The sequence below is a fragment of the Mytilus edulis genome, chromosome 11, assembly GCF_963676685.1.
Source record: "Mytilus edulis chromosome 11, xbMytEdul2.2, whole genome shotgun sequence".
Classification (NCBI taxonomy): Eukaryota; Metazoa; Mollusca; class Bivalvia; order Mytilida; family Mytilidae; genus Mytilus; species Mytilus edulis.
In genome coordinates this window covers 76,013,215-76,024,315 of record NC_092354.1, presented here as the reverse complement: position 1 = coordinate 76,024,315, position 11,101 = coordinate 76,013,215, and the positions used below count along the sequence as shown (strand labels likewise).

The following is an 11,101-nucleotide window of genomic DNA, read 5'->3' as shown; positions in this document are numbered from 1 at the left end:
AGAGAGCCATATTTCTTGCACGTTAAAGACACCCTTGTAGATTTCGAAAAAGAGTAGGCTGATGCCGCTACAAGGCACCATTCGCACCCGCAAAGTGGAAAGAGATTAATATAAGTTACAAAACTTGTTTCCCAATCCACTATAAATAAAAATGTTTAAACTAATAGAAAATCAATAACTGAAGTATTTATTATTATTATAATAGACTTTATTTCCTCTTATTTAAGGATTATGTCATAACATATTTATACTCATTTTAACAGACAACAAAAAAATACATATTTAGCAAGTTCAAAGTAACAAAGGCACATATTTAAGCTAATGATCAGCAGGTTATCGATAAAAGAGTTTACATGCTGTAAACATGTTGAGCACAAAGTATTGAGAATACAATACTAAAGTCGTCATCAAGTTCGTATATAGTGTCACAGGATAGAAGAGTGGCTGTGAATAGGAATCACCCTCCATATTTTACGCAATAGGTGGCGTTGGTGTTCCATAGGTGGTTATTCGAGCGTTTGAATCCCGTCAGACGCTTGTAACCAACGTAAACAAACAATGCCACAACGACGTGAACATATATTTTAAGACCTTTCAAGCATTGTAGAACTATAACATGCCCCACAGATGTTGTGTGCCTGGGTGTAAGGCTTCAAGGGGACATCGATTTCCGAATGATTCGACATTGAGGATGAAATGGAGGGTTGCAATCAGGAGAACTGATGTTAAAACTAAGAAGTTGTGGAATCCTGACCATTTCCTTGCCACTGATTACCGAAGAACATTGTCAGGTTAGTAATATCAGAGTAATGTTTGATGTGACTGTGTTGGTTTGAAAATTATAAATGGTTTTTTTTTCCTTATAGTATTGACATTTGTTTCAAATTAAAATTTGATATTTTGTGCATTTTTTTTATGCGACTTGTATCCAATTTTCAGTGTTTTAGGTACTTTCTTTGAATTGATTATGTGTGTGTGTGTGTGAGCTTTTCTGGCCTTTGTATTGATATATCTGATTTTATTACATGTACATGTTTTGTTTATTAATATCAGTCCGTTAAAGAGCTCTAAAGTCTCATGTTCTTTGTTATTATGTATATATGCAACCCAACTTAAAATAAGGTTATTTTAAATATCATAAATTAATATAATAGCGTGAAAAATGTGTCGGTACTGTAAATGACTGGTTTGATGTTTTCTGTAAACTTAAACTCTATCATCTATTGTAGAAAATTTTATTTTCTTGGTTAAACTTGAAGAAAAGGAACTAGGTAGTACATGTGAAATAAACTTTGACATGTACGATTAAAAAATTCGTGTAAAAAATACTTGCGAGTGGTATTTTAATTTTTTGTCAAGCTGATACAAAGATTCAAAAATTCAAAGGCCTATCACAAAAAAATAAAGCCATACAGATTTTTATTTCTTTTGATACAGCTTCATACATGGTTTTCTTTTATACTTCACTCTAAGTCATTGCTTAACCCTTTCCTCCATAGTGACGCCTTTTGACGCCACCCCCTTTACTCCATAATGACACCTTTTGACGCCTGTGTAGTACCTCAGTTGGAACGCTTTGACTACAAAGTGTCTGCTTCAAACTTAATAAAATTTGTATCCAACATGAAAAGGATAATCATAAGAATATCTGACTTGAATTTATTTGATGAAATAGTTGTTTTTCGCAATTTGTTTATACTTTAAAGCATATATTTAGCCTTTTATTGAAAAATCCTATGCGAATCATGTATGCAAAAAAAAATGTCAATGGAGGAAAGGGTTAATATGTAAAACATCATGGTATATTTTGCACCTAAAATTGAATAACAAAATACAAATGAATACATGCATGTAAAATGTATAGATGTTTTAATTTTTCTTTTACTTTTTTCATATTAATAGGAAGTGTTGTTTTTATAACCTTTTTTTTTTTTTTTATCTAGTACAACTATTGTTTGATAGTATAAAAAACACTGAAAATGGGTACATTTATTTTTTTTTGTTTGCATGTTGCTTTGTGTTTTTTTGTTTTCTTTCCCTAGGAAAACCAGCAGACAATGAAATCAACAGATCAAGGCTTCTAAAGAAAAATCTTATGAGCTGTTGGGAAGTTTATTTTTTATTAGATTGGTTTACTTAAATTTGAAAATAAATGATATAAATGTATACAGCAACTGTACATGTAAAAATGTACTATCCACCTTTGATACAGCAACTCAACAACACAAGTTACCCAACACATCTAGTTTTCAACATGCACATACATGTAGGTACGTACTGCTGTTTAACAATATTGACAAGGGCTATACAATATCTATAAAGTACAAGTATTCAAAGCCCAAAATTACCATGCAAAAAAAATGTAACTAAATATAAGAATGCTAACAGAAACAAAAAAAATCCATCTTCACATAATTCATCAAATATTTATAGTTTCCATGTCATTTGGTCACTGGTGCAGAGTTTTTTTTATAGGCAATTATACCACATCTTCTTATTTTTATATGAACTTACATAAGGTTATTATGTAAAGTATTTTAAAATGTGTTGTTTTACAACTGGCACTGCATTTACTTAAACTTGTAGCTTTAAAATGTTGATAAAGTGGATATAAAAGTTGTCTCATTGACACTCATACCACATCTTTCTATACCTATTTGATGTTAACAAATGCATTGTTTTTTGCAGATGATCGCTGCAGACTTACAGAAAATGCTATTCCTTCTGTCTTTAAACTTATGAAGACATGTTCTGAAGAGTCTCCAAGAGCAAAAAGATTTAAAAGTAGATCTGATGCTTCACTAGCAATACCACTTTTAATTAATGATGATTCTATAGATGTCCAATATGAAACTGAAATTGAAACAACAAAAGAGGCTCAAGAGTCAAGTATAATCAATGTTATTGAATCCTCACAGAAAAGCAAAAATATCCAATGTGACATTCCATCATTTGGTAAATTTTCAATAGAATCGTTCAAAGAAGATAACAAAATTATCAACTATTATACCGGTTTTCAAGATTTTGACCATTACATGATGTTTTTTCATTGCCTTGGACCAAGTGCATTTGAACTTGAATTTAAGTGTACATTACTCAATCCTATTGATCAACTTTTTATGACTTTAATCAAACTAAGACAAAACAAAGAGGATATTGAGTTGGCAATGCTGTTTCAAGTCTCACAATCCACAGTTTCTAGGATCATCATCACTTGGATTAATTACTTGTATTTTCAGCTGAAAGAAATTAACATTTGGCCTTCTCAAGAAATATTAAAAGAAACCATGCCTAGTGATTTCTCTAAAAAAATTCCCAAAACCAGAGTGATAATGGATGCTACCGAAATACCTATAGAAAGACCATCAAATGTAGAGTCTCAAAGTGCTACCTGGTCTAATTATAAACACAAAAACACACTAAAGGCCATGATTGGTTGCAGTCCACGAGGTGCTATAACTTTTATATCAGATTCATACGGTGGTTCAGCATCAGACAGGCAAATTATTGAGAAGTCCAATCTACTGGACCCTGCATCTCAATCTTTTGAAAAAGGTGATTCCATTATGGCAGACAGGGGCATACTTGTGCAAGATCTATTTGCCAATCAAGGGGTTCAAGTTAACATACCAAATTTCTTGAAAGGTAAATCTCAGTTAGATCCAGCTGAAGTTCTTCATGATAGAAGGGTTGCTTCAAAGCGAATACACATAGAAAGAGTTATTGGTTTAACAAAAAGTTTTAAAATATTGAAACATGGAATTTGTAAGTCAAAGCTGCAATTGGGTTCCAGAATTGTTTTTATTTGTTTTGCAATTTCAAATTTCAGAAAAAATATTGTACACAGAAATGCTTGATGTTTTGAAAACACAATGTGACTTTATACATCTATTTCACTTGAAAAAAGATCACATGAAGGCCTCCATCATGAAAAAAACACTTACCATTTATTATATAAAGCCCGAATGACAAAAGTTTAAATTATTCCAACAACTCAATACCGGTATATTTATCACTAAATAAAAATTTATATATGATTTTTTTTTTCATTTCTAGCATTAATTTATTTGTTTTTAATAAAAGAAAATTGTAAAGTTACATGTTTGAGATTCTAGCATGTACGTCAAAAATTAGTATTTACTGGTTAATACAAATATTGAATGTTATAATAATTATCTTGCATTTTAAAATTGATTAATACATACTGAATAATTGGGATTAGCAAATTAAAGAATTAGCTCTTCCATTATATAAGGTAATAATTCATTTCTTCATTCAGTTTATATAAATATTTTGCAGCAAGCGTTTCCGTGAAATCAAGCGTCCTACTAACCACCTATAGAACTGCAACGCCGCCTCGCGTGAAAAGTCGTGAATGATTCCTATTATAGAGACGATAGGCTGTCCAAACAGACACTAAACTGCATTGGGTTTATGTTTGTAATGTCTCTCCACATTTGATTTCTGTAATCAAGAACAAAATCACATGAGTAAGGTATATGTTATAAAACGTTTGAAAACACATAGGAGCTTCAATACGAACAATAGCGCACAAGTCGATAATGTACTTATACGGTACAAATTTTTATAACACAAAACATCCGTATTTTCATGCGAGTACGCTACTGGGCCGGTGACACCATTGGGGACTAACAGTCCAGCAGCAGAAGCATCGACCCAGTGGTAGTAATACCATTTACTTAATGGTACCAATTTTCCTGCAACAGATGCGCATTTGGACAATACATGTCTGCTCAGTGATGAACCAGTGATGCTCGTGGCCTAAATAAAAAAAATGTAATACGTCAGACGCACGCCACGTTAACACCAGACTAACAATGTTCAAATGAAATATTAAAGTTTGAAAGCCAAAACAAGAACAAACAGTAAATTTTATAGATATACATAATTAAAAAGAAGTGGTGACTAGCTACAGAATAAAAACGGATACATTTATACAAAAACACACATCCATGGTTATAGCGAAAGCCGGTGCAACGCACGATGTACAAAGTGACGTCATATTTGAATTTCTAAAACGAGTTCCCCAAATTAAGAAAGAATTTAAAATGAAATTAGATTTGTATAGAATAGAATAGAATAGAATATTTTTATTTCCCAAATTACAGGGCCCATAAAGGGCATAAAATCAGATACAATTGATTTACATAATAAGTAACAAAAGCAATAATAGAGGCATATACATATATAATTGGAATATAAGCATTGGTCAGAATCAAGCCAAAAACCACATATATATATTGTGAATAAAAGAATATTATAAAATTACATTTTACATGCATATGTATTTATTTTCAAATTATTTACTTGGCTAAATGTCAGTGTTCATGCCTGATCTCCTTAATTCAAAACAGTCACAAATATAACAAGCCAGTTTTTCCATAAGAGTAACATTTTCTTGGGTCAAGAGCCATAAAAATTTAGAAGATTTATTTAAGTTTATAAAATTATAACAATTGTTAGAAATGTCTTGAAAAAAATCGTCCTTTTGAATATCATAAAGAGGGCATTCTAATAAAAAATGAAGCTCATCTTCAACTTTACCAAGTGAGCAATTAGTACAAAGACGCTCAGATCTTTCTATATGCTTTTTTGAATGTCTGTCTGTCTCAATTTTTAAGGAGTGAGCACTTATTCTTAATTTACAAATTGACTGCCTTTTTTTGAAGTCCTGCAATTCTAAATATTTTTCTTTTTTAAAACATTTTTTTATGGAAAAATAAGTACCAAGCTTCCCTTTTTCAAAGTTAATTGTTTGATACTTCATTTTACTCCAAAAAGTAACATAACTTTTACATAGTTTATTTTTAACATACTGACTTAAAGAACCAATTGATTGGTCAACATTTGGTAATTCAATTTCTCTCTGAATATAATCTATACTAGAATACCATGTATTTACATTAGAGCTATGTAACTGTTTACAACATATAAACGCATCATATAATAGTCCTTCTCCCAAATGTTCCAGTCTATGACAATAATTTAACATTGATAAAATTATAGTAAAATACATAGGAAATCTACAAAGGTCTGACATTACAGCTATATTACTTGACTTTCTACACCAAGAATGTATTTCATAAATTTGGTGTGAGCTTTTTCAGAAGAATCCTAACCAAAGACTTTTTCTAATATATAATCATTATCTTTTTTACAAGCAGCTGAATCTGTTCTAAACATTCCCCATATTTCACTGCCATATAATAGTATGGGTTTAATTGTATGATCATAAAGATGTAATAAAGTGGCAATACTAGGGTTAGATGATGAAAAGCATCTCTGTAGCTTAAAACAAGCTTTTAAAGATTTGTTAAATAATTCATCTTTACACTGCTTAAATAAACTTAGGGTGGTTAAAGGGAAAATGGGGGTGTTTGCACGGAAAAACCGTAAAGTAAGACATCATTTCACGTTGAACGCGAAATAATTTCTGTCATGAACGTTGCACGAAAAATAAAGACTCTGATGTGAAACTTATATTTATTCCATCAACACCCGATAATATAAAACCACAGTGGCGGACCCAGAACTTTTTATAAGAGGGGTACACTGACTTACCTATTAAAAGGGTGGTGGGGGCTCCATGCAGTCATCCGTCATTGATTCCCTATATAATCAACCAAATTTGTCCTACGAAAGAGCGGAGTGGGGGTCGAGGATTTTGAAAATAGAATAAAGTGTCCTGGCAAAGGCTTTTAAAAAAAACATAAATGATCATAAATAATTGATCGCATAATAATATGTAAACAAATATAGAAAACAACCAACGTTTGTTGTGCCAGTCTCAACTCAAATGCCTGCATTGAAGTGTTTTGTCATTGTGTTGTTTATTTCTGTATTATTTTTTTAATTTCCTTCGGTAGTTTTGCAGGCGAGAGAGAATTCAGTATAAAAAAGTAATAATAAAATTGATATGGATAATCTGCATACCTGCCTGAAAATCAGGACTAATGCTACATGAATGAGTATGAAGATAATAACCTTGTAAAATGGGAGATTCCTTTAGATGAAGTTTCTCTAAATTCCACGAAGTATCTGGGGAAAAAGAGAAAACCTTTGTAGCACCATCTTGATTTTTCTATTCTACTTATGTTGACTTGAATCAACCTCCTTAGCCCAATATTTTCGAGACCACCGTCATATGAAATTGTTTTGATAACTTGCTGTAGGAAATGGTTAATGTTGACGTTTATCCTCTTTCTTTCTTTCTCTAATGTTATGTTTGAACATTCAGGACAAAATATGACACTTCAATGACGGCGAAATTTGTATTTTCCGCCATTTGAAACGTTTGTACTGGTTTGGTAATTGAGAGATGGCCAATTTAAAGAATAGCTTACCAAGACTGGAAACCAGTTAGTATATCGGAAGCTTTAAAATCAAAGGCCTTTCCGCTTTATCAAAAAATAAAATTAAATGCATTTTATTCTTGATGATCCAAGTGTGGATTTTATTTAATAATATACCGAGCACGCAAAATAAGCATTTGAAAATGACGATGCACGTTAAATTAAATACGCAGAACACGTTGAACGAGTCACCTGTCATGCACGACTGACCGTCAAATAAAAAAGTAAAAAAACACGTTGAACGTGAAATAAAAAAAGGCGATCAAGTTGCACGAACATAACCCTTTACCCTCTCATCTAACATTTATTAATAACAGTGAAAATTACAATACTAATCAATATCAAATTGTAGTAGTAATTAGATAATTAATTGCATTATCAATCTTTGTCGGTGTTTCTTATGAATCAAACTGTAAACCAAATATATCGTGTAAATTTCGTTGATCCAAACCAAAATTAAAAAGAACAGGATTATTTACCATAATAACCCACGAATACAACAGAAAAAAAATAAGATTTACAACTTCAAACGTTAAGACATGTGACAAAATCCGATGACAAATATAAATAAATGAATTTGGGATGGAAAAGTACCCTGCCACGTTTTATAGCAACGCGAATTCACATTCTGCAAAACAGTCGCAATCGGGAATGAGTTACGTTCGGTAATAAGAGGATCAGACGACGTAATGACAAACCACAATATTACACGTGGTAAAAATGTCCATAGTTAGTTTGATCAAATATACATCGTATGGATCCACCAATTCGTGATGGTGTCCGTAAAAATTACGGAGTGTCATTTTTAATCTCTCCTCATAACTTTGTTTGAGCAGTTTCTGCGTTAGAAGCAAACTTCTGTATATGAAGTCCGTATAGTGTGAACATGCACGAAAATAAGGTAACAAGTGAGATATGTTAACACCATACGAAGGGGCAGAGGGCATGTTACTGCTGAGAAATGGGAAGTTGAAATAGTCCCGTTTATCATAGATTTTCGTGTGAAGTCGTCCATCTCTGTCAAAATTGAGAAAAAGGTCAAAGTATGAAGCAGTCCCTCTAGTATCAGTAGAATCCTTAATTTCAATATAAAAAAGAAGATGTATGATTGCCAATGAGACAACTATTTCAACTGAACATGGGGAATAGTAACGAAAGCGTTGAAAAATTAAGTCTTTATGTTGCTTCAAAATTGCAAAGATCGTGATCGAAGTTTAAGCAGTAGATCTATCCAATTTATGAGAATCCACATCTGGTTAACACCACTGGAAGAATATATATCATCAAAATATATATTGCCAAGCCCGTCTTTAACTGTACAAAGAATAATCATGCTTGAACAATCCGCTGAAGGCATATAAATCTTTCCACATATAGATATCTTCTTAGTTTGACATAATTCCTATATACAGGTGATGTCGGACAACCCAATATGTAGATGTGGAAATACATATTTATCTAATAAGCTGTTCTCAGCATGGAAATATTTCAAAAGCAATTGTTTTGCACTGTCCTGTTTCTTTCTAGATAATTTGATAGGAATAACTAACATTGAAACACAGATCACGTGAACAGTATTTTTCCATATGTCACAATTGTATTTATCTCTGTTTGTTGGTGCAATAAAACCAAATTAATCAAACATAACTATTCTTCAGGATCTGTTCTCATTTTGAATATATTCCGTCATTTCGATTTAAGATGTTCCTTATTGGCAGCTATATCAGTATTGTTGTAATACAGCACAGTCATTGCCTGTTGTCAATTCTTGCCACATCTTTCTTGCCTGATGGCTATTTTTGTCACGTCTTCCTATTTCTTGGACGTCAGCTGCCACACAGTTATTGCCTGATGGCCATTCTTGTCACATTTTCCTATTTCTTGGACATTAGCTGTCACACAGTTAGTGCCTGATGGCCATTCTTGTCACATCTTCCTATTTCTTGGACATTAGCTGTCACACAGTTATTGCCTGTTGGCCATTCTTGCACATGTTGCATATCTTCCTATTTCTTGGACATCAGCTGTCAAGTAAAATAAACTCTTATAAGAACAACAAAAGTCAGAATGAATAATTGATTTATGTGAAAATAATTTTAATGAAAATTATGATTTCACATGATACGTATGAGTACTCTTTTAAATCTTGATTCAAATTGAGATGAGAAAGAAATTTGCAGACAAGAGCAAATTTGTCTATACATAAATACTTTATTATTATTAAATTGTAATTCTCTTCAAGCTTTTAAAGATGTTCGCTGATCATGAGTTTTACTGTTTGTCTGATTTTTGGAATTCTCTGGTTTTATCCACCCAACCACCATTAAGAATTGTGCCCACTAAATTCCCAATATATCTCCAATACAAGTAAACTAACAAATAACGGGTTTCTGGTGGTCTTTTATTTTCTTTAAGAAGGTCCTGCATAACTATAAGTCTTTTAAAAAGCTTTGATTTTGAAACGGAGACGCAAACATACTGAATGTTTAACGCCGTTAAATAAATGTATTCTTACTTTCCATGGTATTAGGTACAGTAGGTTTAATGTCTTAGGTGTGATATCATTTAAGGCAAAAAATTATCCTCGCTTCACAGTACCTCATATTTTAAAATGACAATTTTTTTGCCTTGTAAAATCACTGGATTTTTACGGAAATCATATATATGATGTTGAAAAATACATTTCATGAGGACATTTATGTTGCATCAATTACATACATTATAAACGCCTTTACTATGATACAGTTTGTCTTTTCAGTTTAAACACTGTGTTCAGCAAAATAAGAAAATCCTATTGAGGCATGTATTTTTAATAAATTGACATGTTTTATGCAAATTACGAGTTTCTAAAATAGAACCAACACTAAACAAACAAAATATCTAATATCCTCTTGATGTGTAGCTACTTGGAACATGACACATATAATGTTTCCTTGATACTGATTCTAGATTATATCTCATATTTTGCGGGTGTTGCTAAACGGCGGAAACGGAAAACGGAACGGAAACGGAAAGAATTTTCTATATAAACGGAATTTAAGGGGGGAAATAAAGAACTATGAAAATCAATAGATCTTGTCTTGCTGGTAATTTTTGCTATTAAAAGTTTCTATCTATTTCTTATTTATATCAATATAACAGGCGACCATGCAAGTGAGTAAATTCGTCATATAAGGTCAATAACTCCTATAAGAAGTCATTTGACTCTTTTGACGTGAATGGACATTAGGTAGAGATCCATATTCTAATAAAATTGAGAATGAAAACGAATATTATGTCAAAGAGGCAACAACCCGACCAAAGAGCAGACTACATTTGAAAGCCACCAATGGGTCTTCAACGCAAATCCCGCACCCAGAGGGTGTTAAACATGTTTTGTGAGATCCCAACCTTCCCCTATACATCTAACCACACATATGAAGCAATACACACAGTAAAACTCTTTTTAAAAGACTCTGAAGTCCGAGTCTGACGTCAGATTAGACATGTTTTTAACATCAGGTTTTCGTTTTTCAATGCGTTTTAATAGATAGTACGTGCACTTTATCCCTATGTTTTAATTTTAACTATGTCGGCTAACTTGGCTGACAGGCAGGGTTATCCAACACAGTTTTTAAACTAGATACGTTAATGATAATTGTTGCAAAGTTTAACCAAAACTATCAGGCGACTCCCTAAAAGACATATGTTCAATAACATTTTACGGTACCCATTTGTTTCAGAGACTG

The 11,101-nt window shown here is 32.2% G+C and overlaps 1 protein-coding gene across 1 annotated transcript; it reads left to right on the top strand.

The window, feature by feature from the left end:
• Window positions 1–616: 616 nt before the first annotated feature.
• Window positions 617–3,873, top strand: LOC139494603 (putative nuclease HARBI1). Its single transcript, XM_071282761.1, has 2 exons — window positions 617–791; window positions 2,689–3,873. The coding sequence occupies exons 1-2, from the start codon at window positions 617–619 to the stop codon at window positions 3,855–3,857; spliced, it is 1,344 nt and encodes a 447-aa protein (XP_071138862.1). The 3' UTR covers window positions 3,858–3,873.
• The last annotated feature ends 7,228 nt before the right edge of the window (window positions 3,874–11,101 follow it).